Source organism: Limulus polyphemus, unplaced genomic scaffold, assembly GCF_000517525.1.
Source record: "Limulus polyphemus unplaced genomic scaffold, Limulus_polyphemus-2.1.2 Scaffold1045, whole genome shotgun sequence".
NCBI lineage: Eukaryota > Metazoa > Arthropoda > Merostomata > Xiphosura > Limulidae > Limulus > Limulus polyphemus.
In genome coordinates, this window is record NW_013666655.1 from 123,085 (window position 1) to 146,543 (window position 23,459).

Below are 23,459 nucleotides of genomic sequence, written 5' to 3' on the forward strand. Positions count from 1 at the left end.
AATCAGTAATTTTGGAGACATCCATTTGTAAATTATTTTATATTTGACTTTCAAGGACTGATGGTACTGAAGGATATTTTCATGTTTTATATGAAATATGCACGATTTATTTTCAATTTCATGCTTTATGCGTGTATTATGTAAACCTGCTCATTTACATATTTTTAAAAGTTTTTTTTACTTTGCAGTGTATATTATATTTCAGTTTTGTAACAGGATGTACTTTTTATTGTAATTCACGTGTTTTGGTTAATTAGTTTAATTTCTGATTTCATAATTTAAAGGACCTATTTTTCATTGTTTCTGTGAAGTAATGCATTAACTTGTAATAGTACTGGTTGTCATAATTATATCTTTATAGTTTAAGGTTTAATTTTTATGTTGTTATTACAGGGTTGTTTTATGTTGCTTTTTTTCTTTTTAATATGTAGCATTTAAAGGTATTTTATAATGCATTCATTGAAAATGTCAATGCCAAAGGTTTCTTTTTTTTGTACATGCAATTCTGACTTGCCTACTGCCTGTGTCAAATGGTATTTATTTTGTGAAATGATTGATTGTATGAGTTAAACTTTGTTAAAGGGGTATGTTTAAATTGTGAATCTTTTTTATGATGTATTCATAATGTTTATTAAGTTGTTTATGTGACCATATAAGTGAGTTAAAAGGGCAAGATAAGATTACATCCTTTCTAAACCAAAATGCAGACAAATTGGTTTATGACCTTTAAACTAGGGATGACTGGAACAGTCTGAACATAAGAGGGGTGGGGGGGAAAATGTATGGTATGTAGGCATACAATGTGTTTTCTGCCCTTGTATATGTAAAAAAAATTATATGTATTTACTGAGATTTATGTGTGATTCTGACATAACATGTTGGTCAAGAAGGTTGGTTAGTTCATTTTGCTCTAGCTACCTATTGTTCTGTGTCATTCTCCAAGTGTGACACTTTATCTATTCATGGGGAAAATAGCTGTGAAGTGGTACTTGGTACATGAAGAAAAATAGTAGCTTTCACCATAAGTCAGCTGATATCTTGGGGTTACAACATCTCTTATTTTGTAATGTGGGTAGTATGTCACCCTAGGAAAGTGACTATAGTTTTTAGCATATAACATTGTTTTCTCAAACTGAGAAAACACAATGCATCTCAGATTTACCAACTTATTGAGATTTAAAGAGGTTTCAACAGCCTTAGCTCTACAACAGAGGCAACTATCCATCATGCTAACTAAATATACACACATTGCTCTTTGTTTTTTGAATAAAAATAGTTTTTCTTGTGTGTTTCACATTTGTTTCCAGTCTCTTTCTTGCATAAACTCAGTCAGAGTCATAACTAATCAGAAGCAAATATCTTGTTAAATTTTCTGTTATTCTGTGGACCTATCTTACTCACTCTTAGAGAAAATCACAGTAAGTCAAAATGCTAATCAGTTTCTGGTAGCATGCTTTTCCGGAATGGAAAACTAGTAAATGTGTTTTGAATATATTATTTTAAAACAAATGGATTGTGTGCTGTCCATTTATTGTTGAACTTTATTGCCAACAAGTCACAGACATCTACTGTAAAGAATCCATACCTATAAAAACCTGACATTGATGAGCTAGCCAGGATTATACAGTGGTAAACAGTGGTGAAAGAAGACGTGAACAACAATAAATGTAGGCCTATATATGCACAACTGTAGTGGTGGCAAAAATAGTGTAGAGATTACAATCACACTATATAACCATGTCAACTGATTTTGAAAAAAAGGAGAGTATCTTGGCCTAAAAGATAGTGAGTTATGAGAGTCTGTTAAACAATAAGAACTAAAGAGAGAAGAGCATCAACAAAGGAAAGAAGAAAAGGAGAAACAGAGAAGATACTGCAAATAGAGAGAATAAGAGCACAAATTAAGAAGAAAAACAGAGAGAGGACAGACAAGAAATACAGAAAATATGAGTATAATTTGAGATCGCAAAGCTCACCCAACAAAAAGATGAAGGATCCAAGAATGACAATGGGTTCAGGGCCAGCCAAACCAAGCTGCCCAAGTTGGGTTATGTCAACACTTTTCCCTTCCAAACCTATATAGCAATTCTATTTGTATTATACTATATCAGCATTTTTCAAGCTTTTATACTTAGATGTATTTAAGAAGCACATACTTTTTTCAAAATTTTCCCAGAATCCTATAATATTTATTCCATATTCTGCCAAAACTCTTAGACTGTTTAGGGGTTAGATACCTTTTTGATATTAAATTTTCTTACTTTTTACAGACTAATTTTTCAATTTTCAAGACTTATCTTGCATGGTCTGTCATGATGAAAGACATGTATATATTCATTCATAAGTAAACTACATTGTAGAAAATGCTTGCATAACATAATAATAAGGTAAAATTTATTAGATATGTATGTTTTACAAGAAATTCTAACTTTGTCATGGACACAGTTAAATAAAACTTCACTCAATTTATAAGAAATTGTATATCTCATACTTTTACCATACATCAAAAAAGGAAAACTTATCAAATAAAAAGGAAAACTTATCAAATTTGTTTAAAATGTTTCATCAAAATTTACTTTTTATACATGCACAATAATACTTCAACCTCATAAAAATGTCATAATAGAACTCTTATCAACTATAGAGTTCAAAAGAAATGATTCCATGAAACCTGTATTCTACAGATTATGTACATCCATTTACTACTATGTACACTGCTTTACTCATTTACAGTTATCAGTTTTTCATTTTTTGTCCAGCTTTTCTTCAAGAGACTTAAGTTCCAGCTGCTTTTCTTTCACAGACTAGCCAAGACCATTAGATCTGAAAACAAGATATCTATCCCATAGTCTCAGCTTTGTTCACATACTTATGAGAGTTTGTTAAAGAACAAGAAGAACTAAAGAGAGAAGAGCATCAACAAAGGAAAGAAGAAGAGAAACAAGAAAATAATCCAGACCTATAAACACCTGACACTGGCAAGCTAGCCAAGATTATACAGTGATAAACAGTGGTGAAGAAAGTTGTGAGCAACAACCTTCCTCTTCCCACCTCTCTTCTGTTCTTTCTTTCTTCTCACCTCATCTAGGTATGCACAACACTTCTGTCTAGCAGAAGCAGCTGACATGAGCAACTCATTGGAAATTAAAACATTACTAAGACCACCAACATTCTTTACATTGAATGAAATAACTCTCTGGTCAGTCAGTGTCTGTTCAGCCTTGTTTCAACAATAACACTGGCCTGCAATGGTTTTATTGTCTTGAAATTTTTACATGTCCTACATATACTCCTGTATGCTGAATCCAAAAACGATATCCATTTTTCTCCATCACTTACAGATTTTTCACAAAACGTCATAAACCAATACATAAAAGAAGGACCACAACACGTGGTTTTGAGACTAAAAGATGATTTCACACACAAAAAATCAGGATGATAAAGATGCATATTTGTTTGACATCAATGTTCTTCCCTTTTCTTCAGTTTGTATGTATTTTTGTTAACAAACATAATAATAAAAATGTTCATTGTGGTAAACAAAATAATAATTTGATCCAAGTAAGTTTTTTCTTCCTGATTTGTAAAAAATCCTTACTTGATAGAAAAAATTATTATTATTTTCAAAGTCTGCATATCTGTATTATGAAAAATCCATTATTAAAACCAAAACAACTTTTATGAAGTTTAAATTTGCAGGCCTGTGTAAGTTCCTTACTTGTAGAAAATCCTCTTTTACCAGATGCCTCCCATGAGACAGCAGTAAAACTATATTGGTCATATCCCACAGGTCAAACATTCCACCTTATCAGCCATGCTTGATTAAAAAAGAGACTGCTGAGTCATGAGTATTTTCAGACTCTGTGCTGATTTTCTAGGGGTTCCAACCAGGCCAAGTTCATGACAAGACCATAATAACAAAGGATTTCTTGAAGAACTTTGTAGCAAATAGATCATTGTCTGAAATATATTTTTGACTGACTTAAGGACCTCAAGTTATCTGATGGTCATGATGATAGTGTTGCCCCTTGAGATATCCTTGTGGCATGATAATCCAATCACATCAATCTTTAGTCTCATTCAAGCAGAAGTTCCTGATTTCTAAATGTTATCTTCTTCTACAAAGCAACTCATCAAGGCCACTTTTGTTTTATGAAAACCAGTGGATATGAGTGGCAATCTCATCATGTACATTTGGTATTTTCTGATAAAAGGTGAAATATTTCTGGAAACAGACAAGAAAATGTTAGCTTTCAACAAAAACAGGTGATATTTACAGCTTGTTTCAAGAATACAAAAATATTTGTTTTTTGGATGTATGACCTAACTGGAAACATCTCTAAAGCTCTTTTTATGACTTGCATATTCTCTAGCCATCTGTGTTTACATAATTATCAAGGGAATATAGTAGATTCAGGACACTAGTGAAGTCTTTACACCTGGCTGGAGAATTTTTGAATTGCAATACAGAAAGCTCAAAGTTTGTTTCATGTCACAATGCATTTTTACACTGTCAAATATAAAGGCATTATTTATGATGTGAAGCCCACCCCCACCAATATTCAGTAGTTTGTGATTGGTCTCCTCTTTTATTTATTTCATAAGCATGCCATATGTCTTACAATGTTGGGCCCCATCTACTGAAAGTTGCAGAATGCCCGAGAGCATAAAAGTGTTACTGCAATCCCTCATTTCTTCATGCTAATCATTTTTGTTGCATGTCATAGAAACTGATATGTAGAACCAAGAAGACACATGGTCTCCTTCCAAGAAGTGTAAATAAAGGTCCAGTTGTTTTGATTACACATGCAAATTCATGTTTTCATTGAATAATAGCACATATCACTTTGTGACTTCATCTTTGATAACATCAGAGATATGAGTTGTGGAATTATACCATAAGTGCTAATGTAGGCTGACTTTCACTTCCCACAAGTTTGGAAGCAAATATGATGATGAGGAACCTACTTTGAGATTATAAAGTTTGGAGACAGCATAAACAGCATGTTTCTTCATCATCAGGTACAAGTGATTTACAAAGACACGAAGGTCCCAAACCATTAGTATTAAAAGTTTTTAGTATAATTACAACAGAAGGTACTGCAAACTCTTACATCATTTCTTGTAGTCATATCAGATTTTTCATCAAATCCTTTCTTCTAACCTTTATCTCAATTACAGTATAGTTCTATCATTATTTTCTAAAAATCCTGAAATCAAACTTCAGTTAGACAACCAATTTTAGTAAGTTATATTAAGATGTTCCCAAACCCTTATATATCAATTCAATTATGTTTTATCAAAATGTTTCCCCACACCCTTATATCCATTATAATTTTCTTATATCAAGGCCATCCCCAAACTGTTATATCAATTCTAATGTTGTTATTTCAGTATTTTATTCAAACCCATACATTAGTTCTATTAGTTTTTTATATGAGCATTTTTCAAAGCTTTTTTATCCACATTTTCCTCAAAACCTTACATTATATCAGTTTTCAAGCTGCTGCATAAGCTCAATTTCACAAATCTTGTTCAATAATGTGATACCAGTGTTTTTTCCATCCTCTTAAATTAATTTTTGTAGGTTTTTACAGCAATTTGCTTCAAATCGATTTAAATCAGGAATTTTTCAAAACCCTTGATTCAATTATAGTTGTATTACATGAAAAGCTGATAACAAGGAACATACGACTCATCTGAAATACACAACACCTGCAGTACAGGTGTATTGAGACAAAGGGAATATAATAGTACTTTTTCAACATAACATCCTATATAAAGCATTACCTTTAGAAATTATCCATTTGTTAACAAATAATCTGAAACAGCACAACCCTGCTCTAGCACTGACTTCTCAAGGTACATTGATAACAAGCTTCTTTTAAAATAACATTTTCCTGGTATTTTTTTTTTCTGCTTTTAGAATCTACATAATTTATGCTTGAGAATACATTTTAAAAGTAAACCTTACTGGTTAATTCAAATTTAAACTAGAAAAAGTAATGTTCCTTACTGACACAATTTGTTTTTCAAATAATTTATTTCTTATTGGCATAGTTTGTAATTATATCTTTTGATATGAAATTTTAGCAACCCTACTTTCTAAAAACTCTCAAAAAATAATGATACAGCACTTAGTGCTATTCAGGCTTGTTTAACTAAAACTGAATTTTAAAACAAACTTCTTCTTTCTCAGCCAAAGGAAATGGGATGTTTTTAATTTGATGCATAAGTTGTATGGTATATATTTTACTACATTGCAAAAAAAAAAAAACACTAGATAAAATAGTTTGAAACTTAAGATGAATTTTCTAGAGGTTATGCAACTTCAGCAAAAATATTTTTGTAGGTGATATTTGTATTAATTCACAGCTTTCAAATTCAAAAAGCTTTTAATGTGATTTTTTCAGAAATTAAAAATGCTTATCTTTGTTGTAATATTAATTAGGAATATTTGTGCCTTCATACATTCTTGTGAAATTTTCCTTTATTCTATAAAACTGAAATTTTAACTTTGTTTTGATTTTAAAAACACTAAACAGTGTCAACGTCTTTATGATCATTGGTGCAAAATAAAAATTACTTTTACCATACCAAAATTAGAAGCAAGCCAACTTTTTAGATTATTAATCAAATGGTTTCAAAATCATTTTATATTAATTTTCTTTCTTCGATTTCTTTGTCCATCCAAACAGATACTAAGGCAAATAAGGCCTAACAAACAGCAGTCTTGTCAGCAATACAAAATTTGATACAATCGTGTGCAAAAGTTACTTAATTAAGCATACATCATCTTCATTCCATGATAAACATTTCTTTTCCTATCATACTACAAATTCATAACTTAAATGAAATATCAAATGATAAAGCAAGCTTTTCACAAGCATGAAAATAAAAATCATAACTGTAACTTGGTGAAAGTTATTCAAATCAGCTTTTCTAATATCAACATCTTAGAAGTCTTAGCTTTCATCACTTTTTTCTAAGCTTTATGAGAGTCTCTACTGAATTGGAAGCCAAACTGGCTTTTTGAGATGAAAAGAAAAAAAAAGTGGCTTTCATTATGTGTTGAGATCACTAACCAAAGACTTTTCAAAGTTGGGATATACACAATTACATTACACAATGAAAACCAAGATTGAGAAACAGTGACTGCCTAAAATTAATAAAATTACTTTTATTAAAGTTAGAACACTGAAATTGGCACTACTTTGTTTAAAACTATATCAAGATTTCTCCTCGGTGTCTCCATATTATGCTCAGAGCATGCTGAAATTAACCTACGATCAATGCTATCTATCTTTATAAAAAAGCACATAAAAAATTAAATAAATAAACCTTATCAAATAAATTTCAACTCTGAAGTGATATCTTTTAAAATATGTGAAAGAATGACTACAAGTTTAAGTTTTTTAATACATAACGGTGGTGAAATTTTTCCATTGGGGCAAGCTGCACCTATCTGGACACCACAGTTTCGGAAAATGAATTACTGAATAACTAATGAATAAACTAAATCAAAGCTATGAACAATCTTATACAAAATGAAGAAGAATCAATCTTGTCACAAATATGTGCCTCATAACTGGCAGTTAAAGTTCTAACCCTTATGCAACTTCAAATAATAGGAAAGAGTATACATGTTATGTGCGACTTTCAACCTTTGTGAACAGCGAGGGAGGGGGTGATATTCTTTGCTTTTCACAATGCAGTACTTAATGCAATTATGTGAAAACGTGTTTGCTTAAAATATATGATTAAAATAATAAATGAAATTTACTAGTTGTTCCAATAACATTAATCTCAGGCCTAAATTTGTGAATGAGCAAGCTCTCTTATTCAGACACTGTTATCATTGGCCCTTGTTAAGATCCTAAACCAATTATAACTGACACCACTTTATTCTCCTAGGGCAGGTTCAAATACACTTGACTTAATAGGGAATCTTAGGTTAGCATGTCCTTTCACTCGCATTAATAAGTTTCTTTTAGTAGAATGTGACATTGTTGTTCATTCTAACTGGTTTAAGATCTTAGCAAGGGGCAATGATGAACAGAGCCTCCAACTAAAATAATTTGTTCATTTACAAGTTGAGGCCCAAGATTAATGTTATTGGTACAGCTAGTAAACTGCTTTTTTTATTATTATTATCATTATCAAAATATAGTAGCTTACTGATAATATTATTCATGATTTGATTTAGTTGTTCCTTAGGTTGTGAAATTTGCAAAATTTTGAGACTGGTTTGAACGAATAAAACAAAAAATACTTTATCTTAGAATTTCACTTTTTTCTCACTGTTCATCAGAAAGTTCATTTTATATATTTAGTCAGTTTCAACCTGACTGATATTCATTAACAATTTATTTTGATTGTTTACTTTGCTAACTGGAGTAGTCACTATTTACAGAGCTAAAAATAAAAAAAAAGCTTGGAAAAAAAAGTGGAAAAGATTAATCGGTGACCTACAATTTAACCATTCAAAAAAGGTGTTACTAAAACCTTTGTCAGACTAAGAAATAATATTTTTATAAAACATTGTTATTGGTAGAAATCAATGTATATCAAATATAGTATTTCAATACATAATAGATTTATTTGAGTGTGTTGTGTGAATACAATAAATTTAATAATATTCAATAAGTGAGAACTGAGTAACTGGAATATTTGTTTAACCCAACTAAGCTTTCCAGAATTCTTGTCATAGAAGAAAATTTTTGTAGCTTTCAGACAATTTTAACACAAAAATATTTACAGGAATGGAAAGAACATTTAAAGAAACTGTAAAAAATGCTCAGTCTTATAAACTTTCCTTCTTCATTCCTACAGAAGATCTACACAAAACCATAGATTACTCTCTCACTACTTTATTCACTCTACATTACTCTACATAAAATTTTAAATTTGATATGCAGGTGCTTTGTGGTCCAGAATGTTAAACTTACCAGAATTTGAAACTACAGAAACTATTTACATGTTTGTGCATCCCCTTCAGTATCACATTGACTTCTGAATTTCACTAACTTTTGTAAGTACATGTAGAAACCACCTTTTATTTTGCACGATGTTCTGTATACATATTACATGATCACCCAGTTTGTGGTCACTGTTTGAATAAGCCAGTGACAAATTGATACAACAGAAGTTGTTCGCAAACATCTCTTCTAGTGATATATCACCAAGCTAAACTTTATTATGCTCAGAAAAAATTCAAAAATCACAGACACTAATGCTTTTTTTCACAGTACATTAAAATCAGTCTATAATGAATAAAATTAAAAAATTACAAACTTATGTATAAAGCTATATAAACAAAACTTATTGAATAAATTTTATGTATAAAGTGTTCATTTTTTTGAAAAGTGTGAAAGAACAACCACAAGATTTTCTTCTTTTTTAAATTCAAAGGTGAAATTTTGCCCTTAGGGCAGGATTCACCCAGCCAGGTATGAAAGTTAAAAAGAAGCACACCAACTGTAAATACAAATATCTAAAATCAGCTAAATTCATACTTTTTTTTTCTTTTTCGAGTCTTGGGTTTTTGAAATAAGCATAAAGACAATTAACAATAACCCAAAGCTGTTGTTAGAAATATGAAACTTCAAACATTCATTAAATCCTCAGGTAATCATTTTGAAATGGTGGTATATGTTTAATCATGAGCTATTGTAACAGGAAAACACTAATTTGATTTCATTTGTAACCATTTTACTCCTATCAGATGTCAACTTTGCCTCATATGTTGAAACTGGTCTAAAAATACCAATAAACATACTGAACAGTGATGTATGGAAATTCCACATATGTTTGGGAAAAATTAATTCTTGCTGAACGTAAGATTTTTCATATTCATGGATCTTAAATGAAAATGTTTGTTATTAAATCTTTTATATACAGTGGATGAGAATGTTTGTTATTCACATTACCATTTCTGAAATTCATAAATCAGATTGAATAAACTTCTTGGATTATATAAATAGAAAACTAAGATATTTCTTTATATAACTTAGATGCTTAAATTAGCATCCATACAGGATGGATGAAGACAAAATTTGAGTTACTTGTGTGGGTACAATTGTGGAAAAAGATATCTGTTCCAGCTGTTCTTGTGTATCATTTTAGTAAAATTTAGTAAGTTCAATACATGGAGAAGGAAAATCTTGTTAACAACAATTCTATCAATGTCATGACATAATTTTCATACAGTTCTCAATTAATCCAAGACTTAAAAGTACAGTTAATATTGGGAAAATTCCTTTAATGAAATAATCTAATTTTTGTAAAATAATTAGCTATTTATTGGAACTAGAAACTGTGCTACAATCTATGTAATTGTTGTAAAATCTGTGGGAAAAAAACTTATTATATGAAATCATCAATACAGTCATAATAAGCTGGCAAACAGCAACTTATAAGCATAATGAAGTCATTTTTTGGGAGAACATACTGGTATGAAAAAGACAAACCAATGTTCTGTCAAAATATACAGTATGTTCCCCCAATAACAAGTCACTTCATTATGTCTACAAATTATTGTTTGCCAATTATATTAGCATAATGTGCATTCTTACTCAAGTATCAATACAGTCAATAAGAATGTTTAATAAATTAAAGGCTTGCCTTTGGGTGTGTATTTGTGCAGATTACATAATAAGTATCATATATTTAAAAAACCAAACATACTAACAATGTAAAATTTATTGAGCTGTATAAAACAATAGACCGAGATTTTGCTGATTATCACATGATTACCAATCTGTCATACACTCAAATTCTTGGTTTTGCAAACACAAGTATGTATATTAAACACACAAGTACACAGAAGACAAATTGGGTGCAAAAATCATTTAGCCTGTAACTACTTGTAGATTTTCAGTGTTCAAGAAAGCACAACAGGTTGATGGTAGTGCAAGATGATCAAGGTCTTTTCAATTATTGTAATACAAAATCAGGATAATATTCATAATTTTGGAACAGCTTTACAGTTATATAAAAAAAATTGTATAAAATATCAAGCTAAGTAAATCTATATACAAGTTAAACCATTTACACAGTGGTTTGATAATGATCTCAGATTGATTTGCATAGACTTAATTTACATTATCACAATACCTACACTAAACTTTACATGATATTTCAGTTTTGAAAACTAAACATAAAAAATTGCAATAATAATTTCTAATACATTAATATTCAATTGTACTTTCATTACATTAAACTTAGCAAAAAAAATAGATAACTTAAAACTACAATTATTTGGCACTAAAATGATGTAAATACTTTAAGCTACAACTGGTCAACTTGTCACATAAACAATGAAACCCCAGCAGCAAGTGCCTCATTTTCAAAATTTGCAAGTTCACAAGATTAAACGATATCAATGAAAAATATTGCAAAACTGGTACATTTTAAAATACATTCTCAAGCAATGTATTACCTAGAGACATTAGCAGAGGAAAATTGACGAAAGAGCACCAACAACATGCATAACTTATGTTATATACTCCTTTAAATAGATGTATAGAGTATATATCCAGGAATGTGAATCAACAACAGTATCAAGTCTTTCAAAGATATTGTTTAAATATTTATAGATGAATTTGTTAAAAAGACCAAGGTTGCCAGAGAGGTGCTATCCTGAAAAGCAACTTGTCAATGTGATCTGGGGAAATGCATCTCAGAGTGGATCCTCTTGGAAACTATATTACCAAATATGATAAAATGTGTAAAGTTTACATTATTTTGAAGATCATAAAACCACAATTTTCCTTACTCATATGCATTCTTACAATAAGTGTTGCAAAAGGATCATAACCATATTTCTTGTTCTCAGCTCTTCGTATGAGCATTTTTCAAAACCCCATAATCAATTTGAACCATGTTTCCTTTTTACTTTTATATGAAATTAGTTTTATTACAAGTGTATAACAATATGTTTTTGAGAAACCTTGCACATCCTGTCTCTGTTATATCAGCATTTTCTTCAAACCTTTATATCAATTCCATTTTTCTTTCTTATTCCATATCATTTCATCTAAACCATCATATCAATTCCATTACAGAAGGTTGAGTACATTATACTAGAACAAGTATGAATACAGAAATCAGCAAGTCTCAAGACAACCACATCATTGAAATGTGTATTAAACAATATTTTGACACTATTTGGCTTTTACAGGTAATATGATGTCAAAAATTGACTGCTTTTGGAAAGGGAATGCAACAGCCATTTCCAACACAATATTCACACATTCAGATCATTAAAATATGTTCAGATCAGGGATATCCCTTGTACTTCATGGCAATGGAAAACCAAGGAATGTGGATCAACTTTTGGTACCACAACAATTCAGAAAGAGACCCACAAGTCTTACTCTAACCATCGTAAGCTAAGTGTGGTACCTTGTAACAGGTGACAATCCAAGAACACAAAAGCTAGTGGCAAAAGCCAATCTACATGTCTTAACCAACAGTGCACAACATAATCAAAAAGGATCTGTGTTTGGAAAACAAATACAAGTTGCTTCTATGGCATTTGTTTAACTGTCACATACCTCATGCAGCTGAACAATGAAACAGATGTTCATGTTATTCCATACAAGGACCTATCTGTCAAGCCTAGGGATTTATATGTGATTGAATTGTTGAAAAAAGGTGCTGAAAAATTAATTGTACACTAGATGGATTATGAAAACTATGCAGGGATGAGTGGTGTGCTTTGCATGTAACAGTCTCACAACTAAGCATTTCTCAATGAAAACTACATTACATGGCTATTGCCAAGATGTACAAGCATCAGACAGAGCATAACTGAACATGGTGACATGGACTGTAACAATGCAGTGAGGCTCCAAAATCATCTTAATATAACATATGCAACCTCTGTAGTTTTATATCAGCATTTACTCCAACCCCTAGACCAAATCCAGTTCATTTATCATTGATAAAACACCTGTCAACAACATAAAACATTTATGAACAAAAGGTTAAATAAAAAAAAGTTTTTCTACTACTTACAGTATGTTTTGGCTTTCTTCTTTAGCTTTCAATTCAGCTGGTGTTATGCACATTTGCTGGAAAGCTTGGTAGCCAAACAGATTGAAGTTATGCTCTAAAGTGGGACAAGTTTGCTTGAAAATTTCTGGCTTTATCTCAGCAGTGTTTCTTGAAGACTATCAGAGCAACAAAATAACCTCACTTTTTTTCCCCCTCATAAAACACGCTTAATAACCCATTTTTATTTTATATAATTCCAAAACTATCAGATAACTAACTGACACACTACACTTAAAAGAAATTATCTTTACATTATGACACAAAATTCCCAAACACGATGACCTCAACTTTAGTTTAAGAGAACTTATCAGCTACAAAATTACTCGTGCCATCATTATTTAAAGTAATTCAATGTTTACTATAACTTAAAGACAATTTACTAAACCTTGTACTATAAAAAGGTCATTCAATCCCAAGGCAGAAAATGAACTTTACAAATACTAATGCTTTACAAAAAAGTAACAGAAAACAAGCTATTCCAAAACTAATCCTTTACAGATAGAAACCTTACATATCCTAGCTGGCACACTGTCAAACTGTGCTATCCTAAAAAACAACTTGTCAATGTGACCTGGGGAAATGCATCTCAGAAGGGTTTCAGTTCGAAACTATATTACCAAATGTGATAAAATTTGTAGACAAGTATAGTTAATTTTAATCATGCTTTGCCAGCTTGTAAAAGGCTTTCACATTATAATAATTGTGCATAATATTGTAGTTAGGCTTACAAACACAGATCTGTTTCAAACTAGAATTACAAAATAAGTACTGTATGAAAATACATCCTTTACAAAGACAGATCTGTTTCAAAGTTATAATTTTCCTATACTGAAAATGTATTTCCAATAGGTACTTTCCTCCCGTTGGAATTATATTCTAATGTGTCTCTCATGCAAATCATCATGCATCATTTCTTAACCAATAGTAGCATGACATGCTCATGTGATGCATATGACTTCCTCTATACTCCTCTAAAGAAACTTCACTTCAAAGTTTGGCAGAATGCATGAGCACCGAAGAAGTGGGGAGGAAGGGTGGGAAGTGTGAGAGGATGTAAGTACCTATTGGAAATACATTTTCATTATAGGAAAATTATAACTTCTGATACAATACTTACCTCTCCTCACAAGATTAGCTAGAATCCCACATTGAAAAGGAAGAGGAACCTGTGCGAGGGAACGAAAGAAGTACCCCTGAAAACATCTGAAGGATACCCCTGACAATGAGGGATATAGATCCGAAGATCAGAGGGGAAACACACCACTTCTGAGCCAGGTATACTTTCACCCTTGTGTAGTGTGTGTATCATTTACAAGGGAGGAAATTGTGAGGTGTAGATTGGCAAGGGCACATCAAACCATACTTGGTAAGTCACCTACATCCAAAACCTCCTCACAGGGTACCAACATCCATGCGAGGGTAGGATGAAGATAATACCATCTTCACCTCAAAACCAAGAATCACAGATTAAGATCTGCACTGATTGCTGGGTATGTCACAAGGATTCTTACCATTTAACCAATCAGGGAATAGACACCCAGTATCAAAAGGATGTTGATCACATATAATCAACTCCCTCAACCATGGCATAGGCCAGCACTATCCAAAGGCAACAACATCCCCATAAGAAGAGAATGAGGGATAGTCAAGGAGAGCACTGGAATAATCCTACATACTACTGCCATGATGAAAGACACAGACAGAGCAATTGAGGGAGGAAAATAGACAACCTGTACTCATGGGAGGACTTATGTTGATTGGTTCACTCTAATCCAACACCTCGATGTTGGGAACTGACTTCCTTGTGAAGGTTGGATTAGGTCTCCCAATCGAAGGGGTGAACTGCAATTGCAATGGCTTAGCTCCACTATGTATGTAAAATGTATCAGGAGCCCATGTCATCCATTAAAGTGTCAGTTCAACTCTAGTCTTTGTGTAAAAAGAAATGGGAGGCTACATTAGTTCATAAGGCGACGGCTCAACTCCCATGATTGTGTAAATTGTATCAGGAGGCCACATCAATCAGAAGGTATCGGCTCAACTCCAGTGGTTGTGGAAATGTTAGTAGGAGGCTACGTCATCTGTGAATGTGATGGTTCGACTATATGGGTTTTTTAAATGTTAGGAGGAGGCCACATCATCCAGTAAGGAGACAGCTCAACTCCAGTGGGGTTTTGTAGACATAATCAGGAGGCCACATCAACCAGCAAGGAGATGGCTCAACTCCTGTGGAGGCCGTGTCGCATCTACACCAGCAGAACATCACCACCCTACTCTCAACTGAATGGTTTGAAGTTTTTATGTGTGGAACTCATTCAGGAAGATGTCTCTTTGGTCGACCATCCCAGCAGCTTAGAACTGTAAGTGGTAAGGACTACCATACTCCACTCGAGGAAAGGAAGGTGACAATGCGGTAGAGAGCCACAAGGAGCATCATCACTGGAAACAATGCAATAGGTGACCACGAAACACCATTTTGAAAAGCAGACCATTCCTGATTATTCACTCTAAGCATGGCAGGGATGGGCAGCAATCCCCTTCTGCTCTACCCATGTAGTCCATGGGTGGTACAGTCCGGAACATGCATCTTTATGAAGCAACATATATTGCTAGGTAAAAAAACCATCAAATGATCTTGTGGAACACCCCATCTCTATGGTGAGCATGCAAAGCCATGGATGAGAAAGAGCACGAATCAACATGGCTGACAGTGCAGATTTAAAGAATACCGGGTCAGGCACCGCTCGCCACAGAGCAGGATCAATGATAAAAAGATATAGAAATGGCCCTGAAAACTTACCAATTAAAGTCATACCAAAGTCTGGAAAACAGCCACAGGTGGTAGAGGAAACCCTGATGCAAGATATGATGAAGATAGTGGGAGATGAATGAACTGGGAGTGGTTCACATGCCGGATTGTAGAATTTCCTCTACCAGACGATGAAGATGAGAAGCAAGGGAAAATGTGACATAGCTGATCTTGATGGGAGAAGATATGGAACAATGTACAGGAGGAAGAAGGCAGGGAAGAGTAGGCCAAACAAACCAAAAGGTGGATCCGATTCTTAAGGGTAGAAAGGGAAAGATCATGTAGTGAGGAGGATTGCCAGGGAATATAATGATGGTTGCACATACCCCAAAAAGGAGCAGTACATGTGATATAACAACAAAGGGCCCTAAACAGACAAAAGTCTATCCGGATCAGATCTAGTGTAATGATGGGATATAGAAGGAAGAGAAATAGGAGAAAAGGATGAACAACCCTCCTGTCCTCCTGAGGTCTTATGGAGAAAGGAATGATTGGGATAAAGGAGAAGATATGTAAAGTGATAAAGGGTACATGAAACGTCAATGGCAAACAAATTGAGCCATCAATGACCACAGGCCAAGAGAAAAAGGAAATAAGTTTAAAGGACAGATTAAACAAGAAGCACGAGGAAAGCAGTTCAAATGGAGGTAAAATGAGGGCATGGAGGACCACATTAATGTCCCAATCTGGAAGGGCAGGATGCCTTGGTGGCCTCCAAATCCTGAAGGAACACAAGCCCAGAAGGGAAAATCCTATGGTATCAGGAAAAATGGATTGTATGTGATAAGGTCACTTGATATCCGGAAAGTTAGGAGACCAAAGACTCATGGCCAAAAAGACAGGTGAGAAATTCCATCACATAAGCCACAGAAGGCTTGTTAGCAGGAAATCCCCTGTTAGCAGACCAACAGTGGAAGACTTTCCACTGCGCTGGTATACTTCCATGGAAGATGCCTGTAAGGAACCAGCTAACAAGGATGCAACTCAACGTGTGAAGCTGTAATGTCTCGCCAAGGACCAGATGTGAAGATGGAGGATGGGAAGATTGGGATGTAAAACACGGGATCGAGGTTGACGAAGAAGAGAGATAGTGGAATAGGTACAGGTGGTAATAGGAGCAGACATTGTAACCTGGGAAATCAAAGTTGTGCTGGCCAAAAGGGTGCAATCAGGAGGACTTGGCAAGGAGTAGAGTGGACCAGAGAAATCACCCGATGAAGCATTTGGATTGGAGGGTACACATAAAGGTATTTGTGTGACCAATCATGGCTGAAAGCATCAACTGCCAAAGCCTGAAGATGCAGTACAAGTGACCAAATGAGGGGCAACTTGGTATTAAGGCCTGTGGCACAAGCATTTAATTGGGGAGAACCCCAACCATGGCAAAGGTCTCTGAAAATGAGGGTCTAATGTCCACTCTGTTGGATAGACCTGACCTGGTCACAAAAGATGATCGGCAACAAGACTGAAAGCACTTGGCACATGACAAGGAAGTAACATAAAGCCCAACGTATCCCTAGTAGTTTGAGAATATTGATATGCAAGATGGTTTTGTCCACAGACCAATGGCCCAAAGCTTCCTGATGATTGATCCATGCTCCCCAACCTTGAAGGGGTGTGTTCGTGAACAAATGTTAATTCCAGATGCGAGGGGAGGATGTGGCATGCCCGTCAATGTATGAGCTTTGTTTAGTCACCATTGCAGATAATCTCTCAGGGAAGGTGGATGGGGAGGAATGAGAATCCCGAGCAAGGTTCCATTGTTCATGAAGGAACCAGTGCAGGGATCTCATGTGCACATGACCAAGAGGGACAAGTGCAATCATGGAGGACCACATCCCCAAAAGTGATAGAACCTCATGAGCAGTAAGTGGCTGAGCCAAGAGAGTACAGTGAACTAAAATTTCCATGGGCCAAAGATGTAAAGGAGAAGTCAAAGCTCGACTAAGATTGGTGTCAAAAAAGACCCCCGGATGGACGAGATATTGTGTGGGTCAAAGGTCGTAAGGGTGGATTGCTAATGGGTTGATGTAACCCGAGGCTTGATGGTTTCTGGGACTGTAACAAAGACATAACATCTTAGAAAAGGAGCAAGACATAAGTCCTGTAGTTATGTTGAGGGTAAAATGACCCAAGCCAATACAGCATCCCTACCAATAAGGTCCCAACAACAAAGAAACCACTCATGTAACACCAGAGTCAAGAACAAAATGTGGGCTAATGTGGAGGCGAGAAGGTGCAGGGTATCCGCAGTAAACCCCTCAGGATTTCTCTGAAGAGCTTCCAAGAGGAGATGTATGGAAGAAAGATACTACAGAAGGTTGGTTTAGGTAAGACGAAGGCAAGAGTGTTGGGCATGGGTAAAACTAACATTAGATTCGGGAGCTGCCCCCCAAAGAAGTACAATAAACCCACCAAATTCTGATCCAAAAACAAGTAGTCAGCACGATAGTTAGAAAGGGAGTACTGATCAGAAGTCCCCGAGAGGCACGGTATGCTGATCCCCTCACTTAATTATGAGACAAATAGATCAATATGTAACCAAATATCTGAGGAGATAGGAAATACCAAAAATGGTTGAGAAGAGGTTACAAGTAACAAAGAAGGGTGAGGTGAATGAGAGATAGGGGAAGGGGATAAAACATCACAAACTTTACAAAATCTGTAAAGACCGAATTAAGCCTAGGTGAATCCTCAGGTTGCAAGTGGGAAGGAACAGCAAACTCTGGAGGCAGGAAAAGGTGTTCATAATCCTCATCATTTTGAATAATGTCTGTCGATTCAGGAGGAGCCTGGACGATGTCAGGGGACAAAGGTTGACCCATATAGCATTCAATCTCCTGACATATGAAAGCAGAAAGATCCACCATCAGGTCACCCACACCCGAGGCCTGAGAAACAACACTGGTTAGTGGTGTGACTCCTGAAGTGGTGACGTGAACTTTGGAATTCATAACTCAAAATAATGCACATAAATGGTCGAGTTTTCCAAAAATATATAGCGAAAAAAATGAACTAGTTGTTAGAAAAACAAAGTTAATCTAAAAAAAAACCACTGTGGGCAAAAAAAAAAACATTTTCGTCATTACACAGGAACACAAAACACAAAAAGAAACGACATCTGAACTCAAACACTGCCAAACAAATAGTCAATCTTGTGAGTAGAGGTAAGTACTGTATTGGAACTAGAATTACAAAATAAAAACTTTATAAAAATACATCCTTTAAAAAACCAATGACAGAATGAGGTATACAAACACTCATTCTTTACAGACTGATGGACGGAAAAAAAAAAGCACTGGTAACATAAATAGCAAACCTTTAAAAAGTAGAATCAGAAAAAGTTTTAAAGCAAATTACCTAAAAATACTTTGAATAACAAATTATTACCCAAAATATATCATGTTTTAACTTTTAACTCATGTTTAGGAAAATAAAAATTCATATTTAGTTACTCTTGTCCAATAAACTATAATTACACTTAATTTCTTATCAAATAAATTTACCTACATAAAACTAAAATAAAACTGGAAGTAACATGCATAAAACAAGAATATTTATATTTTATAATATTGTAGCTGTGATAAGATAAAAATCACTGTTTACTAAACAATCTTCGTATCTTGTCCAATGGTCCATTTGTATTGAAATCAGGTATCTGATACTGTGTTACATAATGTTATGCAAATAGCTTCATTTCTTTTATTCTCATAAATTAACATTTGAAACAGAAGTCTTTAAATTTTTAGAGTTCATGACATTTTGCTTCAATATCAAGTATGGGTACCACAAACAGCAACAGCAATGTGGCATCAATATTGTGTGCTTAAAACTTAGGGTTGATAATAGCCGTTTCTAGGCATTTTAAGTAACAGGATGTAATACATCTACCAATAGCATTCCATATATGCTTGATAGAATTTTGACAACCAGGGATTGTGCATATTTTTTAACCTTACATTCTTTATCTAGACCATTAGGAATTTAAGAATTAGAAGAGTGTATGATATTATTTTGACCACACTATGTTTGCCATACCCATTGCCAATGAAGTGTTCCGCTCAATTCAGAACTCTTCAGGCTGACTGAGATACAGAAAATACAGTAGTAATCAGGAAACTAGTTATATAAGCCATTTGTTACAACAACAGTTGTTCTAATTCTTTGAAATCCCTAAGGGACTATATAAAGAATGCAGTATTAAAATATATAACAGGCTTAATACAAATGTCTTATGACAGGTAGAGTTAATTATAATCCTGCTTTACCAGCTTGTAAAAGGCTTTCACACCATAATAATTGTGCATATCATTCCATTTGGTCAATTCCTTTCTCAAGGAATGTGTTGATCATTTTAGGAAGATAGGGGTAGACATTATCATCCATTAGGACAATTTCATCATAATATGGAAGCATAAAAGCAATGTAGTTCCTATAACATGTAGCACCAACAGTACCAATCCACATGATGCCTATACATCATACTTCCACTATTATTTTGGTCGTATGTATGAATTTATTCATTACTAAAGCTGATTTTAAAACAGCTTCATGAACATAAGCAGTTTTTACACAATACTTACTTCTAATGATATACAGGTCTGCTGTATCTGCTGTTCTCCACACTTCTCTTGGTATTGTTTTCCTGATAGCATTCGATCAAACGGTTTTCTCATCTGTCCATCTACTGCTACAAGACTACAAAACAAATGACTTATAATTAGTTGGATCTATTCATCTGCTTAAGTTCAATAAAACAAAGGACCTTTATTAATATCATCCATTTGTTTACTACAGCAGTGCAACAAACCAAGTCAGTATCAGTAGATGTATTTAAATGCTTCAAAAATTGGACATTTTAGCAACATAATAAGCCTGCTGCAAACCTACAAAAAAAAAAGAGCTAGTTGGTAAAATTATCTGTCTATTTACCACTGTTGTAATATTAATACTGCATGTCCATCTGCTTTTGAAATCTTAGAAGAAAATGGACTAGTAAGTAGCATCACCAGTTTGCCTATAGTTGTAGTCTCACAAACAACAAACTAGTATGTTACAACATCTGTACATCTACTGCTGCAGCCCTGTATAAGAAACACTACCTTTATAAACACTTTCATAAACCATAGTAAAGCCATACTATGTTAGTGTAAAATAGAAGGGCTGTATTAAAAAGTTCATTTGCTAGCCAGAAATTGAAGATAGTTCTAAAGATTCAAAGGTGTTAAGGCAGCTTTCAAGCAGTCCCTGTTTTTTTCAGTCATAAACAAAAACTATTTGACAATGTTTTAATAGTAATCACACACTAGATATTATATGGAAAATCTGATCTTTTGACTTGCATATTGCTTAATAGTTTTATTAAAAAAAACAAAAAACAGACACATAACACCAAATATTGTATACAGAAGTAGCACTGATTCAACAAAATTAACTAAATGCTTAGTGCACAAAGTATTAGAGAAGTGTTAATATTAACTTCAGAACAGAACAAGCTACTTACTTAGGGTGAGACTAAAATATCAACCTAGTAATGAGCATAGCTAATTAAATTTACTTTTCTTACATTTTGAAGAATATGTATCTAACATAAAATATGCTAACACTAATAATTTTAATGTTGAAAAATGAGCATCGGTGTAACATTACACTTCTCCCCATCCTTTCCAAGGCACATACTTAATCAACAATATGTTAAAAAAATGTGACTAATAATAACTTTTTCTAGTAACTTTGTTATAGTTGAAAGTTCATACATTCTAATCAAACTGTTCATGTTTCTCTGTCATGTTTCTGCTGTTTTTCATTTTTGTGTTTCTTAGGTATGTTTACTCAATTTAGTTCAAAAGACTGACCATTAGACTGCTTGGAATGGTGACAGTTAGATTTGTTTTGCATGGTTGAAAGATCCCTACTATACCAGTTTAAGTCAGGGAATTTTTTTTTCTAATCATACCACAGGCAAAGAGGAGATAAAAGTAATCATAAGCTTCGTTGTCACTAGAGCTGAATGATTTAATCTATTATATATGAGCAGCAATTACATCAATGTCACGTAAACTCATCAATGAAATGAATGTTTCCAATTACACAGGCATGCGATGGTTTTATTCTCTTGAAATTTTAACATGTTTCACAGTAATTCCTGTACATTGAATCCGAAAATTATATCCATTTTTCTTAATCATGTACAGATTTTTCACTAAATGTCATATGTACTTTTAGACAAGTGAATTATTTTCACTGAAATCGGGTCACAATTTGTTATGCTTAAAATCTTGACAACCACTGGCTATAGATTTCTCTAGACCAATCACAACATGAGTGTTATCGATCATTCTAGAACCCTTGAGAAACACACACTGCTAGTACATAAACGGTTAACAGGCTGCACAACGTGTCATTTCTGGATAGTATTTGTTTGTGCATGCACTTTGACATTATTTTTGTCTTTTCAATATTATTTATTCTTCGCTATGGCAACAAGAGGTTGTGTAAATGACCCACATATATTGTTGTATTTGTGACAAATTTGTTGTAAAAAAACAAAGGCAAAACATTACAGAATTTGTCAAAAAAGCGTATTACACATATTTTGGAATAAACTTGGGGACCAAGACAAATCATAGGCCTTACACAAAGTTTGCACTGTTTGTGTTGAAGAATTGAGACAATGGACTAAAGGTAATAAAAAGTCCTTGCCTTTTGGAATTCCAATGGTCTGGGGTGAGCCTAGAAACCACGGAGATGACTGCTATTTTTGCTCATGTAACGTGCAAGGACTACATCACACAAAATAAAAAGGAAATTTCTTATCCGAACCTTGAATCTGCTATAAGACTGTTGCTCAAGGACCTGATGTACCTTGTAACTACTCCACTGGAAACTCTTGATAGTTTCATCTAATTCTGAATCTGATGTCAATAGAAATAATGATAGGGATTGTTTCCAACCTGAAACATCTGATGAACCCCAACTTTTCACACAAGGTGAACTTTAATGATTTGGTGAGAGATTTGGGCCTTCCAAAGGGTTCTTCAGACATTTTGGGGTCCAGACTTTAGGCTAAGAACTTACTTTCCCCAGGGAGATCATTTTACTGGTACAGAAATCGTGAGAAAGAGTTTATACCATACTTTTCACAAGAACATTAACTGTTTTATTGCAACAATATTGCTGAATTAATACCAATGCTAGGAGCTGCAGTCTATGAACCAAGTGAGTGGCAATTATTCATTGATTCCTCCAAAAGAAGTCTAAAAGGTGTTTGTCATGATATAAAAGACTGTTCGGTTTAAATATTAGTGATTAGTTTATATTTGTGAGTGAATATTTTATTATTTTTAAATTTGTTATAATAACAGTTAAAAGCAGACGATTGTAGAAGGTTTTGTTAATAACTAATTGGTGTTGAGAATATAAAAAGTGGCCAGACGACTATATAATAAATGTATCAATAGTGTGAGATGTGCGAGAAGCAGCAGACAGACAGTATTAGACAGATAAAAGCAAAGAGAATATAGCTGGTGTGAAGTAAAGTAAGAGTGATAGGCCTAAGGTTTGAGATATATATATATATATATATATATAT

At 33.7% G+C, this 23,459-nt stretch overlaps 1 protein-coding gene across 1 annotated transcript in view; it reads right to left on the reverse strand.

Moving 5' to 3' along the window:
* Positions 1–23,459, reverse strand: part of LOC106461853 (lysine-specific demethylase 3B-like) — a 135,920-nt gene that overhangs the window by 100,061 nt on the left and 12,400 nt on the right. The window contains exons 3-4 of the mRNA XM_022388926.1: positions 20,452–20,566; positions 13,021–13,175 (exon numbers count right to left, since the gene is read on the reverse strand). Of these exons, the coding sequence (XP_022244634.1) occupies positions 13,021–13,175; positions 20,452–20,566 (270 nt within the window). The remainder of the gene's footprint in view (positions 1–13,020; positions 13,176–20,451; positions 20,567–23,459) is intronic.